General features: G+C 40.5%; 1 protein-coding gene across 1 annotated transcript in view; it reads right to left on the bottom strand.

The window, feature by feature from the left end:
* Positions 1-14,491, bottom strand: part of LOC129352238 (cytohesin-3) — a 38,898-nt gene extending 24,407 nt beyond the window's left edge. The window contains exons 1-2 of the mRNA XM_055021113.1: positions 14,132-14,491; positions 165-247 (exon numbers count right to left, since the gene is read on the bottom strand). Of these exons, the coding sequence (XP_054877088.1) occupies positions 165-247; positions 14,132-14,150 (102 nt within the window). The 5' untranslated portion in view covers positions 14,151-14,491. The remainder of the gene's footprint in view (positions 1-164; positions 248-14,131) is intronic.
* Positions 14,492-22,386: the final 7,895 nt, after the last annotated feature.

Below are 22,386 nucleotides of genomic sequence, written 5' to 3'. Positions count from 1 at the left end.
TCAACAGACACCAAACGAAGTGTCTCATCGTTCACTTTGTGTCTTTTAGAACTCAAGTGTTTGCGTTTTTAGTGTTTCCTGTTGCAAACCCCAGTGAGAAATAATAAATGAAGGCCTGAGCAGCTGGCGCTGCGACCAATTCCTGAAAAACAAAAAAAACGCACCTCAATGTCATCGAGCAGCTCCCTCTTCCTCTGCCGGATGCTGGACAGCTCATCCCTCTCCTCCAGGGACAGATCCTCAGGGACTGAAAGACAGACATGATGGAAAAAATACATCTGACTTTAACTTTAATTTAGCAGCTCCGCCATCTCTTTCCGTTCTGTTCTTTCCACATCTCGCGACAGCACGAAAGTAACCGAAAACGTCTGACTAGCCGAGTCAAATGAGAAACTAACGTGATTGCTGAATCCGGTCAAGCAACAAAATGCACCATAACAACAGAAACTCTGTGAACTCAGTGAAAAGCTGCAGCTGTTCTTCCTCCTTTAGCTGAAGAGGCGAATATGAAGAGCCTGGACGTTCGTCTTAATTAACTGCAGGAAGAGAGAAGGCAAAGACTTAATTATTCCAGCTGAAAAGCGTTTTTGGCTCGTCCCTCCCCCGTCTCCATTTGGCCCAGGGGAAACGGTGCTTAACAAAACTAATCCAGATTACGCTTTCTTTCATTAAATGTGAATTTGGCAATTTACCACAGCCTACCACCCGGGCGACCTCCGACCCCCACGCCCTGAGTGTTTACTGCTCACAGCAAAACCAGGCGAGTGGAGAGGATGAATTTACTTTTCTAAAACCAACTTGTTTGATTTGCCTCAGTTTGCCCCAGTATTCTCCAGACAGGAACATTCATGAAGCCATCTGCAGGAGTTAAATGCTAAATATGAAAATTCACAATTCACAATTTAAAAATATTTCAATTTAATATTTTTAAATTTTATAATTTTGCAATACAAAATGTTATATTTTAGTTTACAATACAGAATTGTAAAATGTAATTTTTACTATAATTGAATTTGACAATTCACAAAATTATTATAGGTATTACAGTTGTAAACATAAAATTGTTACACATCATTTATATTTATATAGATTATATGTTACAATGAGATTTTTCTATGCATTAGTAAACTCATTATAAAAAAAAATTTAAAAATTCCTTCTTATCCTCTGAGCTCGGGTCCTCTACCAGAGGCCTGGGATCTGTTGTAGCCACTGCTCCAGTTTGGGGGTTACTGCCCCGAGGGCCCCGATGACCACAGGCACCACTGTGGTCTTCACCTTCCAGGCCCTCTCCAGTTCTTCCCTGAGGCCCTGGTATTTCTCCAGTTTCTCGTGCTCCTTTTTCCTGATGTTGCATGTTGCAGTCGCTTGGTATTGCTACACGCATAAAAGATTGATGGATCTATCTTTTTTTGATCACCTGTTGTGTTTGTAGCAAAAAGTTAAAAAAAAATAAAAACTACAATCTGCTGCAAAATACCAAATTACTAGGCTGAACTTGTTTACGTCTGCATATATTTAGAGGAATCTGTTCTGTGTGGCAAAAAGCAGATCCAGAACACTAAAGGAGATTTCACTTCTTTATGAATTTATATCTGCTGAGCTTTGGGAAATCCAAATTCAGTGGGAGTCTCCACTAAACACATGCCAGGAAGCATTCAGGTGAGCTAAGGGCTCGCCACGTGTTGCTGCATATGGCTGAACAAACAACACTGAAGGGGTTTCCCCACCCTGTTGTGTGGTGATGGTGAGCAGCAGGTACACAGGAGTGAGCGCTGTGGGGTTTCCTCTGTGGAACAGGTTTCAGTAGACAGCATAGGGGGATATGAGTGAACAATGGCCGACAGTAGCAAAACAAAGACGTTAATTAGCGCTGCTGACCCCGGGCTGGCTCTCTTCTCTTACGCAACACTACTGTGTGCGCTCAGAGTGGAGTTTTAAAGCCAATTAGAGCTTTGAGAAAGTTTTGAGGCTGTTTAGCACAACTCTTTGATGTTGGACTTAAGGAATCGCTTCTAAACTTTCAGCCTACTGTTCTGTACTTACAGTTAAAGTGGAAACAAACTTTCGTGGATTTGGCCTGCGGGACTGAGACGCAGTTAATTAGGCTAACAACATCTAAATAGACTGGATTGTACTGTTCTAAAGTAAGCCAGGAGATACTCCAGTGGTGCATAGCCCCATTCTGCTTCTACTGAATGCTTGCAGTACTAGATATCTACCAGAAACTTCTTGTTGTTTCCAATTTCACCCTAAAACCTATAATATATGAATATAAAGACACAGCTTTCCGAATATGTATTTTCTGACTTTCTGCTGTGAGTTATTTGTACCACTGTCTGAGGAATCACTGTGATGATCACAGAAGGCTCAAGTAGCTGGACAGAGGGAATTCTGGGTCTTCCTATTTAAACCGGTATCCCTGTGACCTGACAAGGAATAGATGGATGGTCTGAATGAACTTCTAAATACCTTACTGACACTAAAAATATCTAGTGATTATCAAATATGTGAGTGTGTTACTCCATTAAAGCCTCCACATCGAGTGGCAGGTAGTTCTTTGTAGGTCAGATGTCTGAGTCTACAGCAGTGAAGGGTCGGGGCATTTAAAGCTATATGAATCCAATCAAAAAAAGTGTTTCCATTGCAGTTTTGCAAAATCAACGGAATTTGATGAAGCTGAAGAAAGAAGGGAAAAAAAAACAACACACCTCATCCCAGCAGCAGGACTGTTATGGAAAAACAAGTTTTTGCTACTGACTACAAAGAAAACATGGCCACACTTAAATAACCAACGAAAATTAAGTGGGATGTGAGTAATAGAAAAAAAAAACTCATCAGATCTTTGAGGGGTTAGAAATTGACAAAGGCTCCTGAGGCTTAGAATCTTCAAACCACGCTCCCCAAGAACAAGAGCCTCCAGTTATTTTGCCCCAAAAACAATTAAATCCCTCAAAATCTACTTTGAAGACCTAATCCCCTGCTGCTCTTCACACCCAAAACTAACAACTGCTACTGACCACCCACTGGAGCCAGAGGCTTTACTGCACAAAATACCATCAGTCATTTTAAACAACTCAGACCTCCATCTGGTCACATAAAAATCTAAATTTAGGTTGTTTGTTGGGTTCCAATTGCCAAGCTATGAAAAACTGATTTAGGGATTTCACTAAAACTGGCACAGAGTGAAAATCCCACGCTCACTTAACCCTGGCAGTCTTCCCACATGGACTAAGAGGACAATCATCCAGATTCACTGGCTTTAAGCTAGCAACTTTACCCTTTGTAATAATATTACAAGTGGATGAGCTTTAAGCAGACCAACAGGTAACAGGCTTGGCGTTGGAGGGCACCAGGTCACGTGTGTGGAAGAGGAGGAAACCTCCGCTGGATCCAGATTCTAATCTGAAGCCCGCTGTCCCAAATCCCTCTGAGACATGTTCTGTGTTACTGCGTCGGTCGTTTGCACAGACAGTCCGACATGTGGCGGGACCGCACATGAGCTCAAAAGACACCACGGCCTACTGGCACTAATCCCACACACACTCACCCTCCCCAACGCCGATTAAGCCCAATATGAGTGTGTTAAGGCGGAAGTTCAACGCACAGACTCCATACAGCCAGATGTTCTCTCTGCATGGCTGCAGTTCCACTTTAACCTATTTAACGTCAGTGATGCAAAGTAAAATAGTATAAAAATATCACGTTTAGCAGCACAGAGTGAACTTAAACAAATCACAATAAGCAATCAATGAATTACAGATCTTTAGCATATTATATTAATTTTGGTCTCTGTGTACTTTTACAGTTAGTGGAGGTATTTGCCTTAACAGTGTGTTCCTAATCTAACACATAGAACTTGATGCCAACAAAGGAAACACAGGACATAGTGCTGTGCCTAGCTTTAAACTGATAATAGTTAACTTTGAGTCTTTTTTCCACACTAAATTTCCATATTATCCGTGATTCCATCAATGTTTTTTTATGCATATTTTGAAGTCAAGGTTAATGGAAATGGCAAAATTTTAAACAACTCCATCAATTTCGCAAAAGTGTCGATGTGCTAAAGAAGAAATAGAAACACATTCACCAAATAAGTTATGAGGAAGCAAATGCATCTGTCCTTACCAGAGGAATGAAACGGACAAAGTCCAAACTTTTGGCTCGGAGGGGAAGATTCTGCTTTTTTTTTTTTTAGATGTTTGGTCCATGCTAGTTAGCAACCTCTACTTCCTGCTTATCACAGCCCAGTGTATCATCAACAGTTACACTTTGTGTACCCTAATTGATTCGCTCCAAACCAATACATATAAATTCAATTAGCTTACATTTTCTTATTTGGTTTTCTATTCATCCACATTTTAGAAGTTCATTTAAAATTTGGATTACAGTTGGATGGAAACAGATCCAGAGAAGAGTCTTCGTGTTCATGCAAACCGTCAGAGTTTTGCACTGGGCAAAGTGGTTGCCTAAATAATAAACTTGGACTCAACAAACCCTCCCTGTTTACAATTCCAAAAAAATACTTTTAACAACTAGCCAAAAAAATACGTGTTGATTTTTACATTTTAAAAGCAGCGAATACGTGACTGAACCAGTGGATCACAAAACTCAGTAGGCTCTGCCATCTTTGCTTCCTGCATACATGCTAGATGAGATTCAGCTGTACCGACACACCATACACACGTTCCATCCTACATTATCACAGTATGTTTGTGTGGCAGATTGTTCAGTAATACTTCAGTATAAAATCCCAAGCCTCTGCGTGACTGAAGAGATTTGGGGAGCTATTATGACCTTTAGTTGTTAACCAACTCTGGGGTTACAGGCAGAATCTGGGGCTCGGATTCAACACTGATCTGCTGGTTAATCTGCAATTTCTGAAAGGACCTCCTACTGTGCCAGTGTATGTGTGCTTTAGTTGCCTGGGAGGTGGTCTGTATGTTATCTGCTCTTTATATCACACATCTGCTCAGCATCTGCTCCTATGGCAACATTTGATTCAATGAATCTCGGAGCTTTGCGACCATAAAATGGCAGCCAAAGCTAACCCTGACAAAGCTAAGCCAAAATCTGAAGATCTGATCAGCCTGAAAAGGAATGAGATTGAAGTTTTTCTTTTGGCCTCTCACTGGGTGTGTGTGATCCAAGTTAACTTTATGTTCACTCACAAACACAGGCGATTCTCTACTCTCAAGCACAAGTTGAAATTCATTTTTTTTCTCACAGATCTGGAAAATCCAAAAAGCGATAAAACCCAGAAATCAGCTACTGATCTCTGCAAAAATATGGCGTTTATGTTAGGAATGCACCGAGCATTGATCTGTCCTTATAGGTCAGGCGCATTGTCACCGAAATCTCACCAAGAACTGTTTTCAATATCAGGACCATATTAGACCAGTGCGTCTCTAGTTTATGTCTTGTGAAAACGTCATACATCATCTCGTCTAGTAAAGCTGGAGGCTTCGTTCCAGCTATGAGTGAAAACTGACCCACTCATTAGACACTCAAGGTGCATTGAAGCTGGGTGTTTCCCCGTTTGTCTTCAGCCAGAAGGCAAGAAAGAAAAACACGTCCGTGCCCCTCCCCACCCAGACCTCGCCCTCTCCTAATTCTCAGTGCATCTCTGCTGCTGTCTCTCAGCGCTGCTCCCTGATTTCATTTGCCATGCCTTTTTTTTTTTTACCTCTGCTCGCTGTCCTGCTCTTTAAGAGCTTCTCCTCCTACTTACACCGCAGAGTAATAATTCCAGGCAAAAGCTTTGCCTGCTCTGTTTACAACAGCAGAAACACTGCCTTACAACCAGATACAATGTCTCTCACACACTCGCGCACACACACACACACGCACGCCGCCATGGAGATGGCAACACGTAGGAAAGCCTCCACAGACTCTTTTCTAATCAGCTCCATATGTAGTCTCCTCTTTGAGCTGTGACTCAATCCGTGCACATCTCGCGTCGCCACTGTCTGCGTGTTTGTGCGTTGGCTTTGTTACATGTGGTATGATGTTCTGTGTTTTGACCACAAAACCTATAATCTTTGCAGTCTAAATAATTTTCAAATCATCCCTTAAGCCTTTAAACGGCAGCGCCCGCCCCCTGGGTCAACCGCTGGGGCTGTAAAGAGCATGTTTTAGCACCTCATAGCGCCTCTGCTTTATAGCACACAGGAGTCTCATTTGTCTAAGCTAAAATAGGTTCTTTATTTTTTGTTTTATTAGGTAAAATGTTTCCATGACTGTCAACACAAGCGTGGGAAAAAGTAATTACACCCCCGGTGCTCTTATGGGATATCAGAGGGCGAGCTGCAAACATGTGTCGCTAAGTAGCCAATCATCAGCGGGGGAGGCTGCTAGCTAAATCCAGCTTAACGACAAGATAAAATTTTAAGAAAAAAAGCTACACACCCCATGTTTTAGAGTGAAGGTTTCGCAGTTATAAACTTTGTTTTAATGGACAATAATTATTGCAGATTATTCCGGTCCGTGTTCAGTGAGTCAGCAGACCTCCCGTCTGTTAGCGGCTCAGCATCCGCAGATTCACCTTTTCGCAGATTTCTCTGGGAAACTCAAGAGAATGATTTTTTTCACAGAGCTTATCTAAAATATTCCAAAGAAAATACAGCTTTGGAAACTGAAATACTTTGGCTATTGGCTTCCATTTGCAAAGCAGCCAATTCAGGAGTGGCATTCATTTTCTTTGCCACTCATTGGCTGTACCACCAAGAACAAGAGATAGAAGAGATCTTGGGAAGTTAATTAATGTGCATCAAGGTATGTGTGTTGCTCTTTAACATCGAGAGGAGCCAGTTGAGGTGGCTCAGGCATCTGGTCAGGATGCCTCCTTGATGCCTCCCTGGGGAGGTGTTTCGGGCACGTCCCACCGGGAGGAGGCCCCGGGAAAGACCCAGGACACCCTGGAGGGACTATGTCTCCCAGCTGGCCAGGGAACGTCTTGGGGTTCCCCCGGAGGAGCTGGAAGAAGAGGATGGGGAGAGGGAAGTCTTGGCCTCCCTCCTTAAGCTACTACCCCCGCGACCCGACCTCTGATAAGTGGCAGACAATGGATGGATGAATGTGTCTGAGGTGGTCTGAATGTCAAGTAAACATAAAGATGCTCCTTAGTGTGTTTTCACAACTTTAGTAAAGCATCATAAATCTAAAACTATGTTTTAGAGAATTTCTGTTCAGTGCAAAATTATCTAGTTCACAAACAAGAGGCAATGAGAAGCAAACGCTGACAGGACATTTAAAAGTCTTTAGCTAAATGTTAGTAGCTAACAGTTTTTCCAATGCTAACAAGTTGTTTATGTCTGTCTCTCTTCCTCTGCGGAACATTTCTATGCTACCAATTACCCAAAATGGTTCAAAAGGATTTTAATAGTGGATGCTTCTTCAGGGCTTTTAGGTCTGTTTCTGTGATTAGCTACTTCTATTTCCTTTCTTACATCAAAATAATAGTTTCAAGATTGCAGATTTTTCAGACAAAGTAAAATTTCTGGAAAACAAAAATGTTTAAAAACTAGCTTTCTCATTCATAAAAAGAGAGAACTCTTAGAATGACATTTTCTATGTAAATTTTCACAGAAAACAAAATGACTTAGCAAGCTTGTGAACATTTCTTCACCGCCCTCATTGCATCTTTTTCTAAATCAGGCACGTAATTAAGTTTATGATCTGCCTTTGACCCTGTCAGGATGCAGACTCAGTGAAAACAATCCGGGGGCCAAATCTGCTTGCCATACATAGAAACTTTAACTTCCTGTGCAGCGTGGAGAACCATTGTCTCGTTTCTCCAAAGAACCGAGACAATGAAGATAAACTCATTATTAGCTTCTTTACACCCATTTCTCTGACCTGTAATCTTCGAAACTGGCTCACAACGAGGCTAACGTTTGCCAAAATACCTGGATAAATAAATCATCACTAGACCTATACCTTATAGAAGTGATGTGAAGCACCTGGGAGGGGAAAAAACTAATGTTCTTGTTGGGATTTGACTTTAGACGAGTCGTTCACTACCCCAGGAGAAAGATTGTGCTCAAGTAAGAGTCACAATACAGCATATTTTTATTCAAGTAGAAGAAAGTAAAAGCAGGCGTCCAAGAAATTACCCAAGTAAAAGTAAAAGAGTATTTGGTAAAAAGTCTACTTAAGCACAGAGTAACTGATTAAATGATCAATTATTTAATGTTAAAATGTAAAATGTACACAATCAGATATACCAAATTGTTATTTTGTTAAGTGAAAATGTTGGTACTTTTGAGGACAAAAATGACAATATTCAAATAAGTAAGAAAAAAATAACAAAAGCAGGAAAAATATTTTCTTTTCCAAATCTGTTTCTTCAATATAAAACTTAAAAACTTCAGGTCTGGTGAAATTGATTAAAACATTTTATTCAGTTGGTGGAGAATCCAGACATTTTACTCAAAAAAGAGTAGCAATACTTCATAATAAAATTACTTGAGTAAAAGTAAAAAGCACCATGTAATAAAAAATACTCTTTAAAGTACTTTTTCCAAAAATGCTACTAGTTAGTACCCAACTCTGTTTGTGACCCACCAGTTCCTCCCCCCGGCCGGCCTCCCACTCAGCTCCAGCCTGTTTGACAGTCTCACATCCTCCCACGTACTCGCCCCGTAGCCACAACAAGCTCCACACCCTAATTACACCAACTTTTCCCTCTTAGCAACTAATCTCCCCCAGAACTGCAGCGCTGCGACCGCCAAGAAGAGACACGCACGCCGTCTGACTCTCCAAAGCTGCTCTATCTCGGGTATCAAGCCCGCTGGGGCGAATGTGATCGAAATTTTTTTGGGGGAAATAATTGCGCACAATTAGATGGTTATTAAGTCCAGGGGGGGGGGGGTGATTGTTGAAAAGTCTGAGGAGAGATGTGATTTTTTGTTTTTGCTTTTAGTGATGCTGTTTCATGGGGAAATCACAAAGGAAGGGTTGTGCATTCGTGACTCTACCATTTAAGCTCCTGGTGATAATGCAGACCTGCTGCAGCCTGATGTGATTTGTTATTTCAGCAAACGCTCAATCTGTGGCTACGAATGCAGGAGAACAGACGGAAAGGTTTCCCACCATCAGAGAACGACAAGGACAAACATTTCAGCAAGTGTCCTACAGAGAACACTGCAAAAAAAAAAAAAACAACACAAAAATCTAAGTCTTATATTATTTTTGGTCTAGTTTCTAGTGCAAATATCTTATAGTACTTGAAATAAGACAAAACTATCTTACAAGTAATTTTTCATAAAAGGCATTAGTTTACTTTTTGTTACTTATAAGTTATTTAACGTAAAGATGCATCAATCCAATATTTTTATCTGTATGGGTCCAATATTATTAAAAAAAATAAAATAAAAAAAAACAAGATTGTGTATTGGAGATAATGTGCCAGATCTATTCAACCTAAATCTATGATTTGTGCTCTGAGAGATGTCCTGGTTTATTACTTACTTTAAATCATATTTTGAATTCCTAATTGTACTTTCTGAACAATTTCAAAGAACTTTGGGGGAAGAACAATTTTTTACATGTTTGCCGAAAGCAAAAGTTTGGGTTTTGTTTGTCAGTTTCTTTATTATTTATTTTGCATTGGCTGTTCTACTCCTAATTTTTAATGTTTGACCAAGCTTGTGAAGTGGTAGCTGTATTTCAGTGTGCTGTAGTGGAACCGAGTTCTCAAATAAATTTGTAATTCAGTACATTTATGTCCATGTTTAAAAGAAAAAAAAAGAAAAGAAATGTTTTAAGTTAATTCAGCTGTTTTTCTGTATCTAATCAGATGATACTGAACCTCAGATATCTGAATCGGAAGTGAAAATTGTGGATCGGTGCGTCTTTAGAAACTGTACTAAAAAGTAAGCGGTGAAATTTCACATTTTTGCAGTGAAGCCGCTGACAGTGGAGCTGTGGAGGAGAACACAGCCACATACTGAGCCACTGAAGCTCCGCGCTGACGCTGTGGAGCGGAGAAACTTCAGGAAAGCCAGCTGTGACAAACCCTGGCCTCCATCCAGACATTCACTGCTCTGCTTCCCACACCAGTTTGGCTTTTGTGTTTTTTTTCTCCCCCACTTCTCCATCCAACTATAAAATGTTGCTAAAATTAGACTTGTGAGTTATATGTACATATATATATATATTATATATATATATATATATATATATATATATAATATATATATATATATATATATATATATAAAAACTATTCAAGTCTGTTGATGATTTCCTCCATGCTGAGGCCAGGCCCCGTCTGCTCTGCAGCACACAAACAACAAAGACAAGCCAACTGATTAGTGACCACAATGGGTATCACAGTGGTAGGAGTTATAGTTTACAACATGGGTTTCCAAACTTTCTAACTATAGACAACTGTGATAAACTATCTTTCAGCAGCCATTTTCTAAAAATCAGCACATCTCCGCCTCATTGAATCACATGTGTTCTTGACTTTTCAGTTTGAAGAGCAGCTAACAAAAACAAGCTGACACAAAATATACATTCCCCATGGAGACAACATTAAAAAAAGTTGGGCACAATATGTCATGTGAAATGTGTGGTGATGGTGATTTTGCAAAGACAATTACTGAAACATGAGCTTGCTTCCTGATGAAGCACATAACCTTTTTGCCCCAGGTGCCAAAATGGTCCTTATTACTTAAAGTACTCACAGGTCACACAAATTCATTTTCTTTCAACAATATTATTGCAATTATTTTTTCATTTTGTCTGCACAAACATAAACATTTTTTTTTTATGTCTGAGAGCATTTTTGTTTTATTCCATTTTTTCCAAGACACTTTATTTAACTCCTAAAAGTACTTTTTAATTTATTGTTGCGGCCAAGTCTGGTTATAAGCCACTGGGTATGTTGGACCCTCTTTACCATGTACAAAAATCCGAAAAACAAATAGCTTCATAACCAGCATTTCTCAGTTTTAAAATCATTTGATGAGTCCAGCTCTTTTTGGAAAAAGCCGTTCAGCTATGAAAATTGTCCATTTCCACTTACTGCTTGAGTTTGTTTTCTTTTCTCCAGCGAATCTGCAGGATTCACAAGCAACAGCAACACTGTAAAAACACTAAATCCTAATATTTTTGTAAGTAAGTATTTTTTGGTCTATTTTCTAGTTCAAATTTCCTACACTTGAAATAAAGCAAAACTAATCCAACTTTTCAGCTAGATATGAGACTTTAAGTAAATGACTTATTAATCTTGATGAGAAAGTACTACTTCCACTGACTGATTATTTTACTGATAACATGGGAAAATATCTTTCTATAAATGAAATAATCTGTCAATGGAAATAGTACTTTTTCATGAAAAAAAATCAGCACTTCTTTCAAGTGTTCTGAGAAATTTGCACTAAAAGCTAGACCAAAATGACTTTGTAAGACTTTGTGTTTTTGCAGTGCAGGTTCACCTCAGACCTACAACGCACCGCCCCGTTCGAGAAAAATGTCCGCTTTTGCCTGTGGTCTGATGCTCATTCTTCATCCAGTTAAACATTTGTGAGGCTGAACTCAACCCAATCCCATTTTATGAAACTCATAGGGGTGCAAACTGGAAGCAGACATACAGCCGACCCGCTAAACTAAAGGCTGCAGCTCCAGGTTCGTCTCTATTAAACTCAGGGAGTTTGGCAGAGCCAGATATAGCAACACTAAGTGCCAAAGTTGTGATAACCTGCATATCAAAGCGTGGTCGTGAACGATGTTAAGTGAGGTGTGACTGTGTGTGTGTGTGTGTGGTGTGTGTGTGTGTGTGTGTGTGTGTGTGTGTGTGTGGGGTGTGTGTGTGTGTGTGTGTGGGGTGTGTGTGTGTGTGTGTGGTGTGTGTGTGTGTGTGTGTGTGTGTGTGCGTGTGTGTGTGTGTGGGGGTGTGTGTGTGTGTGTGGGTGTGTGTGTGTGTGTGTGTGTGTGTGTGTGTGTGTGTGTGTGTGTGTGTGTGTGTGTGTGTGTGTGTAGACTCAACAGAACTCAGTTAGCTGTGTTAATGATTGCCTCTACATGGACAGCATGCCTCTGTTCTCTTTCACTTCCTGTAACATGACCCAGATCGATAAGAACAAACTTTATGCTAATTTTATTTCGACTGCTTATCACCCAAGCTCACTAAGATGTAACTCTTGATGCAAATCTTGCTCCGTTGGTCTGTGAATATTACAACAAAACAGAGACGCATTGCTTGAATCAGATGAATTTCCATCATGCAGGTGGGCTCATAGTAAGGGGACGTGACGTCCCTCCTGGCTCTGCTGGTCTCTCAGTTTGTTATCAGACTACAGCCGTTTGTTTACACCATGCTTCATCCGCAGCCCCACATGGCGGTTCGGATTATCAGCCCAGATATATGGCCAGACGATACGGCCTAAAAACATGTCATGATATAGGCGTTTCATATCAGTCAATATTGGTAATTATTGATCAGCCATTTTGTTTTACCTATCTGAAATACTGCCAAACCGGTGCTGTGACCTTTCATCTACAGTTTCAGCTCCACACTGTTTCTTATTTTTAGACACAAATGAGGCACAGTGGTGAAACCTGAAAATGCTAATTACTCAAAGGTTGTTGCCAGGTAACCAAAGAGTGAGTTAGTTGATGCCACTCAGCTAGCTTAGCTCGCTAAATCCTTACCTCTGCCTACATCCCCCAGAATGCAGTGCAGTTCTGGATTGGAGTGCAGTTAAATTATTGAACATTCTATCAAATGTATTATCTGTCGATTTTGAACACAGATAATTGACATATTGTTATTGATTTATTGTTCAGGCCTAGCCCAGAATTGTAATACGGATTCTAGTTAATTCAGCTGCATCTTGTATAATTATAAGTAACAACACAAAATGCATCAGTTATTACATGAATTTAAATTGATCTGTCTCAATAAAATGACAACAGTAAACTAAGATGATTTCTCAAAAATAGCCAGCCTGGATTAAGTACAATGAAATATAGTTTCTCCTTTATTGTATTGACACACAAAGTTTTTCTTCTTTAATTTTCCAGAATAAAAATACCCACATACTCCAGCATGCTGTGCGTATTGCATTAGCTGCTCGGACTCCACACACACTTCCCAGACAGTTGAAGTTTCAAAGTCAAGCGTACCAAATGAATACATTTCTTGTGACAAATTCCTGCATTTCCCACAATTCCACAGTGTATTACCCCGGGCATGAGTTATCTCTTGCCGTGTATTTTTTGTTCTCTCTGAATGTCCTTAAATGCCCTCATTGACGTATTGTACAAGTTTCTTTGCTCTCTAACGTCTCCCATCAAACACTCTTTACATTCTGACTCCATTTCATCCACATAACAGTTTTTACTCAGATGTTCAAACCTCCAAGTTAGGTGTTTGAAAACCAATCAAAAACCTTTCAAAACCCGAATTCTGAGCATTGAAGTTGGACATCTATCTGCAACCCCGACATCCAATATGGCCGCCTACATGTAAAGTTTCGCATAGAAAGCTGCTGCAAAAACAGGTTGATTTGCGTCTTTTGAAATTTGTATCGCATGGAATCCTTCACAAGAAAATAAATGCTGCATCTCTTAAGAAGTAATTCAAGTGGTTTTGGTGCCACAGCATGATTCCGCTTTCAAAAAAAATCCCCTTGGGGATGGTGTGTTCAGGATGGTAGTTCTCCTGTGACTGTCTACTACTGCTGTCAAACATTTCCACACTGACGTTTGCGATTGCGCCACGACAAAATGTGAAAAAGTTGCCTGAGGTTGTAACTTGTACATGACACTAGCTATTGCAGGGCTGCCAATCATTCAGTTGATCATCCCCAACACTTTGCAGGCTTCAAATGGCGCCAGATGATGGTGAGGAAACATCAAAGCACAGCTGAAAGACGTCAGGGAACAAACACACACACTCATTACTTTGACGTTTCTAAAACAGCAGCAGTGAAAATGAACACTAATGAAGCTGTCAGGCTCTTTGTTTTGCCTTCTAACTGGGAATAGGCGACAGACACTTCATTCCGTTTGTGGGTTTTGGGTGTAAAACCTAAATAAGCACCTCATCTCATCTGACTGACTCACTCATCCATCATCCATCCATCATCCATCCCATGGAAACCAGTGAGACCAGGCTTACCATGATTGTCTTCATCCATTTCGATTGAAAGAGCGACTTTGCAGTCCAGCTGAATGTGTGAAACCTCGCGTGAAATGTATCACACTGGGTTGTTTTTATTTTTTTACCCCCCACCAGTAGAATTTCAATGGGACATAAAAGCCAGAACCGGCGCCGCGTTCGCAGTCAGACGGCGGAAGAGGACCGACGCGCGGCTGCTGTCAGCGACGAAGAGAGGACGCGAATGAACGCGAGCGGAATCCAAACTCTGCGCGTGGAATGAAGGCGAATCCTCTCGCGCGGAAGGCGATGTTTTGGGCATGAGAACTGAGGCGGATGCTCCCCGGTCCCTCTGCTCCATCCTCGAGCTGCTCCGCCTGTATTCACGGCCACACACACGCACACACAGGTCGCAATCAGGGCGACGTCACCAAGCTCCGCCCACCGCCATTGACAGCCTCATACTTACACCGCGCGCACACACACGCACGCGCACACAATCTACTGTCCGGACATTTATAGTCGTTTAATTAAAAAATCAATGAATAAAATAAGAAAAAAAGAACATTATATATAAGCTTAATACTTTTTTATTTGTATTTTTTATTTCACATTCTACATATTTCTATGACATTGTCATTCTGACTATTCAGTATGTTTGAGATATCTGAAATAGAAAATAACATATCCAATATGTATCATATCAGTAAAATATGCTTTCATTCATTTGTTCGATATATTAAAGAGAATTTCAAATAACTATACCAGAAGGGTTTGAAAGGTCAATCACTATTTTTAATAAACAAACGCTTTGTTTTGAGACAAAAACCTGAGATGGAAAAACAATCAAAGGCTCATTTGGTCCTTCGATAATAATAATAATAATAATAATAGTAAAATCCAGATAAAGTGGGTTATTTCCTACCTGGAGAGGAAACCTGAGAATTCCTTGGTTGCTTCAGGAAACACTTGAGTGTTAAAAGCTCTAGTTTTAACTAGAAGTGTGTGACATTGAGCTGAAGATGATTAGGGTAGTGGAGGAGTTGGCTATGTTTTTACTGGCCATGATGACGAGTGTTTACCAAAGACACTAAAATAAAGTCAGGGAAGAAATGACCCACCCAGAGCTTTACTGTAACTCTCGACTGCTGGTATTATTCTCTCATTCTTGGTGTTTATAGACAACATGACAATAAATCATCAGTCAGTAGTTGAGCAGTAATTTCATCTTCCAGAAGTGAATCCATGTCTTCCACAACACACTTAGTTATCTTGTATTCATTTTTTTAGTAATCGATGAATCAATTATTCTGATGGTTAATAGATTAATTGAATGAAAACAAATGAGACATCCTACGGATTTTTCAATTATCCTCTCAGACCTTTTTTTATAACATGATTACTAAATTAGTTGACGATTATTTCAATAATCATCAGTTCATCATGATGAATACGACTAATCGCTTCAGCTCTAATCTATTTACTGTTTGTTTTTTTAGGGATATTCAACATATACTTTTAAATACTCGTTTCCGTTAATTACTTGAAAGAAGTTCATTAGGACAAAGCTCCTGATCCTGTTCCTTTCACCGCTCCCTTCAGATTCACATCCTGGGTTTTGGTGATGCAGGTATTACAGCATCTTTTGAGGTCAGCCCTGGCAAGGAAATTCCACTTCCTGCCCTTTCTTGCCCATATGAGCTCACTCACTGAGGATTTTCCAGCAGAGATGCCAGCCACACCGGCCAGCTGTCATATTAGAGGAGGACGAAGGTTTGGGTCGGGCTCGGCTCAACGTACAGAGGAAGGGAGTTGTGCCGGGGACAGATTGTGCAGCACTCCAGGGGCACAATGGACGAACGTTACGGGACAGGAAGTGATGAAATGGGCCTGTTTTCCTCTCAGTGTGAAGATATTTAACTGAACAAAAGCTTTTCTGCAAGCTTCTAAAATTTTTTTCAGTAATAATGGTTTATTTTTACGGATCCCGTGAACCTTTGTTTTACACCTTTAAGCGTCTGTTCTGTTTAGGGAAGAAAATAAACCTAGAAGGTGCCACACTTAGTCACACCCAGAGCGACTAAGTGTGGCATGTAAAAATACATGAAACTTACTAAAAACTATATTTATTTGCAGTGCTGTGGAATATGCTTTTCTGTGATGGAAATAGAAGAAGCTGCTGTCTTCAGACAAACATGAAGTTTCTGAAGTGATAATCACAACTGCTGTCCAATAAACACCAGTTTGGTGTCATTTTGGTCTGGATGAGACTCTACAGCTGAAAACAATTTGGACATTACGTTAAAGCTGCAGTTTGTAACATTTATTTTAAAAAAATAATTATACTGTTGAAGCAGCATAATATGAAACAGATAACCTTTGAAAAGACAGAGCGTGCACACGAGCGTGATTGATGGTGCTAAGACCCTCCCTTGGCTCTGATTGGTTGTTTCCAGTTAGCACTGAGAGAAAGCAACTGAGACGGATTGTTTCACAGATTATCTGCCTTATAATGTGACGACATAGCGACAGCTTCAACCCACATATAAAAAATGTTTTACTAAAAGTTACTGCAGCTTTAGGGTTTGTAAGGTCTATTGAGAGCATACAGGTGAACGGATCCAGTTTTCCAGAGGGGAGAGGAAAGCTGAGTGTTATTGTTTGAAGAATGGAATGATGGATGATGATGAAATATGTTCCGGATAGATTCTCATCGTTCTCCAGGTCCAGGAGGATTTGAACAAATCCTTAGAGTCTGGAACTGGCAGCTGGAGGTCAACGGTGACTCGGTATAGCCGTCTCTTAATGTTGGGGAAAAAGATAAAATAATAAAACACTCTGATTTCGGCCGAACGTAATCTTTCCAGAATGATTCTCCTGACAGTGTTTTTGTAATATCAGCGTCTCAGAGCGCCTCTGTCAGCTCTGGCTTCAATCTGATAGCGAAACCACGACAGAAATGAAAGATTAGGGTCATGGCAAGAGGCCTTCCGTTCTCACAGGCTCAGAGCTCATCAACAAAGATAAGCCCTTAAAGTACCAGTGGACACATACAGAAAGTTGGTCAGATATGAGAAGGGTTTGACTGCTATCAGGGAAATGAAGATTTTTACCATGTTTTGCTGAGAAAAGCATTAATACCGCACGAAAAAAAAATTGTATAAAACATGCCATTTTTAATCAAATGCAAATAAAAACATCCTTCCCCTCACCCCTGAAATGAATCTTATAATTCTTTCACATTGCTCACTTCCTATTAGAAACAAACTTAAGAAGACGTGCAGCGATCCAGCATTCAGGTGGGAGCTCTGCTCTGGAACTGCTGAGGAGACTAAAATAAAGCCACCGTTAGTGATCCATCCAAGAAGATGTAATGTGGATGCTTTCCTTTGGCAGGGACAAAGCATGCTCATGAATGGCCCAGTCAAAGTCCAGGCGTAAATCCAGGTGAGATTGTGAGTGAAGCATAGTTACTTGACTGTGCTACAAAATGCCCACATGTGCCTGGAAATCACATAACACTTCCCTTTTAATAAAGTTTATCTAATCCTCCAACTTCCTCTAGTCATCTCAAAAATTATCTCGGAATCAGATTAAATATTAATTTGTTTTCCTCTGAAGCATAAAATAAATGTAATGTTCCTTTCCTCACAGAAGCCACAGGCATAAACAAACACTGCCTCCGCAGTATCGCAACGTGTTCCGGTAACACTCCCGCCCCTTCCCCTCGCACCCCAGCACTGGCCCCCAGGGGCCCACTTCCAGACAGAACCCACTGCTCACGCTGAGTGAATTCTGAAAGAGAAGCAGAGGGAAGACAACATCCTCATCCTCGTTTTCATCGCCCTCCGCTGCTGTTTTTAGCTGCATCTTGGCTGAAAGGTAGGGCTTGTGGCTGAATACTTTGGGAATCATCATGTGTTAACTATGCGAGTGGAGGCGTATTCCCAGCTCTCAGCTGACTGGAACAGCAGTGGTGGATTCCAGAGAAAAGAAAAGAAAAAAAAGAACAACTAAAACAACAGCTTTTATTTTGGGACTTGAATGAAAGTGATAGAGCCCATCTCCAATCAAGTCAAGTCAAAGTTTTTTTATTCAGCACATGAACTGACCCAAGTGCTGCATAATGATCATAACATCACAGGTGGGTTAAACATTAAACGGGAAATAAAATTAAGTGTGGCTAAAAATAATAAGACAATTATGAAATTGGCAAAAATGACCAAACTAATAATATGAATAAAAATCGAAGGCAAACTTTATTTCAGCAGCAATCTCTCCAACCCCCCAAAAAACTCCGATCAGTGATAATATTGGCAGTTTATTTATTTTTCTCAATTCAAACATCATTTCAAGAGTTTGTGTCAATTTGGAAGTTAATTTTTGCAAGATTCAGCCTTTCCACGAATAACCTTCAGCTCTTATGAGATGAACTCTGGGAGGGAGAAACCTGATTTCCATGGAAACGCTCCAGGTCAAGCTGGAAGCGGGACGTTTTCCAGCGTGTCTCTGCAGCAGTGCAGGACATTTCTTCTGCTTTCTGTCTCATCAGGTCTGTTTCCAGTCATACAAACTGCTGCTACCTTCTTATTTCACTCAGCACAGAGACAAACCTCTGTTGGCTGCAGTCATGCTCTGTCATTATGTAAGCTAGCGGTCTGCTTTGTGACCCATGCGGTTATAATGAGGCTAAGGAATACATTTCCAAACAGTCAGTGGCTTTTATACGGCTCCAGATCGTATTGGGGATTTATGAAAATGTTACTTTTTCATATTGATGCCACCTGCTTTAATATCTTTCATAGTGATTTTATGTAATGGAACAAGGCAACAGTACATTCTGTAGGGGCGTCCAAAGTGTGGCATGAGAATTTCACTATTAGCAAGGAGTTTTCTTCCAATAGCCGTGTTTACTTTTCATTTCAATTTTATAGCAAGTAGTTCTGTAAAGTTAAACAGACCTAATAAAAGTCTAGAGCACATTTATTCCATTGAACTTAATAGAATAGTTTATGGTGCTTGGAACAGACTAAAAAATTTCCTAAACCAAAGCAGCCGGGACAAAAAATACTCAAGAAGTTAGGAAACTCCCTTTTATTAAGAGAAAACAAAAAGGAAGCCACTTTGTTTGTGCATGACTGGATCTGCACTGTTCTATTGGAGAGTTGGCTCTGAGTTTATAACTTTTTCTGTCATTTTGACAGTTGCTGGAATGTGCTTTGCAAATAAACTTTGACTGACTGACTGACTGACTGACTGACTGACTGACTGACTGACTGACTGACTGACTGACTGACTGACTGACTGACTGACTGACTGACTGACTGACTGACTGACTGACAATCAGTGACTGACCACTGATTGTGGCCACAGTAACTTCACATAGTGTGCAGTATTATCTGTTTTTCAGCCACATTGTACCATTTCATAGCATAATCAATTAACTATATTGCTGCACATATCAAATACGACTTAAAAGAAATATTGCTTCATGATTTAATGGTGTCAAATTGGGCCTCTCTCTCTTTAAAATACTTCTGTTCTTTCTGAATCTCCACCTTCAATAAGTCATCACTGCATCGCTCCTTTATTAACCCTTCAACGACGTATTTACATATTTATAGAGCTCTGGGGAGGAGCTCTATATTCTGTTAGAGTCGCTCATTAAATTTCAGTGAAACACGTGGATGCTTTAATGTCACAAAAAGGTTTAAAAATATGTTTGAAATCTGTATCTCTTTGACATGAAGTAACAGTTTTGGAAGTTTAGGTTCCAGTGAGACTGAAGTATTCTGGACCAGCAGGTGATACGGCAGCACAGCAGGTTTACTTTCTACATCAGTCAGATCTGCAATATAGATGGTTATTTGTGTGCGAAGATGATGAGCATCTGAAAGACCACCCTCACACACACACACACATACACGCACACACACGCACAGCAATGTGACACACTCCCTGCCTCACTGTGCTCCAGGGAGGGAAGCAGGCAGCGCTGGAAAGGACAGAATGGAAGGAAAAAAAAGAGAACAGAACACAGACATGCAGAGAAAGGAAGCTACATCTTTGACCCGGGAAGTGCGTCAACGTTTGACTCGCTCAATCCGATTCCATCCCACTGTGGCAATAACTCATCAGAGGAGATCGCAGCGTGAATGGATGGGTGTGCAGTGCAGGAGTCGCAGACTGGAAGTCTTCTTTGATCTACTGACTGAAGCCCTTCAGGTGGCAGAGCAGCTTCAGCAGAGCAGCTTCAGCAGAGCAGCTTCAGCAGAGCAGCGGCAGCAACAACCCATCTGCTGCCACCACCTAATACACAAACTGCTGCACAGAAAGCTAAACTGAACTAAATCCTGCTGTCACAACAAAATGTTTGAGGAAGCCCACAAGAAGCAGCAGGAGGCAGTTCAGCACTTTCAGAGACTTTGAGGGAGTTCAATTCAGTGCTGAGCTGCTTTCATGGATTTCAGTCTCACAAATAAACATGAGGCGAAGAGTTGTAACAAAGTGAGACGGAATATTATGTAGAGAGAAAAAGGAGGAGCACATTTCCACCAAAAGATCTTAGACATTTTTAGATTAGTCTCAGAAATTATCCAGAAACAATCTTGGAAACTTCTGAGTTTGAAAAGTTGAACACTTTCCACTTCTGAAAAACTTTTTTCTAGAAAAGATCAATCTCAGAATTTCAGGAATTCTGAAATCCTTCTTGCAAATTTTGGACTTTCAAAGCTCAAAAATGTATGGAACAGGATTAGAACTGCTGAGAAAAAAAGAAAAGACTTGTTTGTTTTTCAGCGGCCCTAATCGTCTGCTGTAGAAATGTCCCTGTTTGTCCTAGGAAATTTTTAGATCAATCGCAAAATTTCTGAGTTGGTTGGTGGAAATTTACCACTATTGTTTTCTGTCCATGAATGTAAAGAGCAGATTTTGAGAAAGGTGTATTTTGTGAGCCAATTACATCCATTGTGCATGCTTCCGTTAACCTGACTCATCCATGTCGGGAGCTTCTGCATCATTGGGAAGCTCAGGCTAGAGCAGCTGAAACCAGACCCTGTTTTTAAAAATCTTTTCGAGACTGCAAGCCTGCACTGATCACACAGACAGAACAGCAAAACAAAGTACCACTGCAGCCATCTGCTGCCATCATGAGCTCATTTAGCTGTTAATCCATTAAAAATGTTGACTTTCTCCCTAAATGATAGGATTGCAGCTCTGTGCCACCTTCCCTGTTGTGTTACCATTACAAAGCACATTCAGGCACTTAACTGAGGATTGCCTGCAGCCTGTCAGTCTGAGTCTTGTGCAAATGGGAACATCATGGCGAGGGTCATTAAACCCCAATGCTTATTATGGAACTAATGATCGAATGTAATGAGCCACCAAAAAGCCTCTCTGAGCTGCTGTTTGAAGGAAGATGAGGATGGACTGCGAGTGACAGCAGAGACACCAAACACTAAATAAATGACCTGCAGCAGCAGCTCAGGGTTGTTAAGATGATCTTTACATGACATATGCATCTTGTTTAAATCAGCCTATGGAAGGCCTATGGAATTACAAATTTAATGTATTTATTAGGTCTGTCCCCAAACTAGTCATGCATTGCAGACAGTGACCAATGAAAAGGGTTCCACAAAGAGACGAGAATACAGATGCAAAACAATAGTCTCCCAATGATTTGAAATGTATGACCAACAGCAATGCAAAAATCCTAAAAAGAACAGGAAAAGACCTCAAAACACACTGAAATCAATATAATTGAATAAATTGGCAGAATTATGTCTTACATTCACATAATGTATTTTTACAGCACATTAAAGTAGCCATGTTAACTTCATTTGTCATAAAATGCTGGGGGCGGGGTTAAAGTTTGCTAATTGCTGCTGGCTAGTCTGAAGGAGCTGAAGTTGGTCTATTTTATAAATCCCAATAAAATAAACTTATGTTTCTGGATGTAGGGTAAAAAGAAAAAAGAAAGAAAAATAATCCAAACAGAGATGAAAGTATTTAATTTTTTTAGTTAGCATCTGAACCATATTTTTATTTCCTTCCTGTCTCACTGTTTCTCAGTGAGGCATCCCTAACAGCTTTCCTGCTGAGCGCCATGGTGACGCTTCTACTTATCCTTTATTCATCTCTTTCCAGCTTCTAATGTTGGGGTTTGTCCTCTTAATGTGCTGTTTGTGGGGGGAGAAAAACCCAGCCCACGCGGGACTCTGAGGACGCATGTGTGAAAAGAGTCAGAGAATAACTGGCGATGCAACAGGGCCAGCATA

The sequence above is a fragment of the Poeciliopsis prolifica genome, unplaced genomic scaffold, assembly GCF_027474105.1.
Source record: "Poeciliopsis prolifica strain line A6 unplaced genomic scaffold, Auburn_PproV2 SCAFFOLD074, whole genome shotgun sequence".
In the NCBI taxonomy this organism is placed as follows: domain Eukaryota; kingdom Metazoa; phylum Chordata; class Actinopteri; order Cyprinodontiformes; family Poeciliidae; genus Poeciliopsis; species Poeciliopsis prolifica.
Note: the sequence above shows the minus strand (reverse complement) of the source record. Positions and strands in the feature narration are given on the sequence as shown.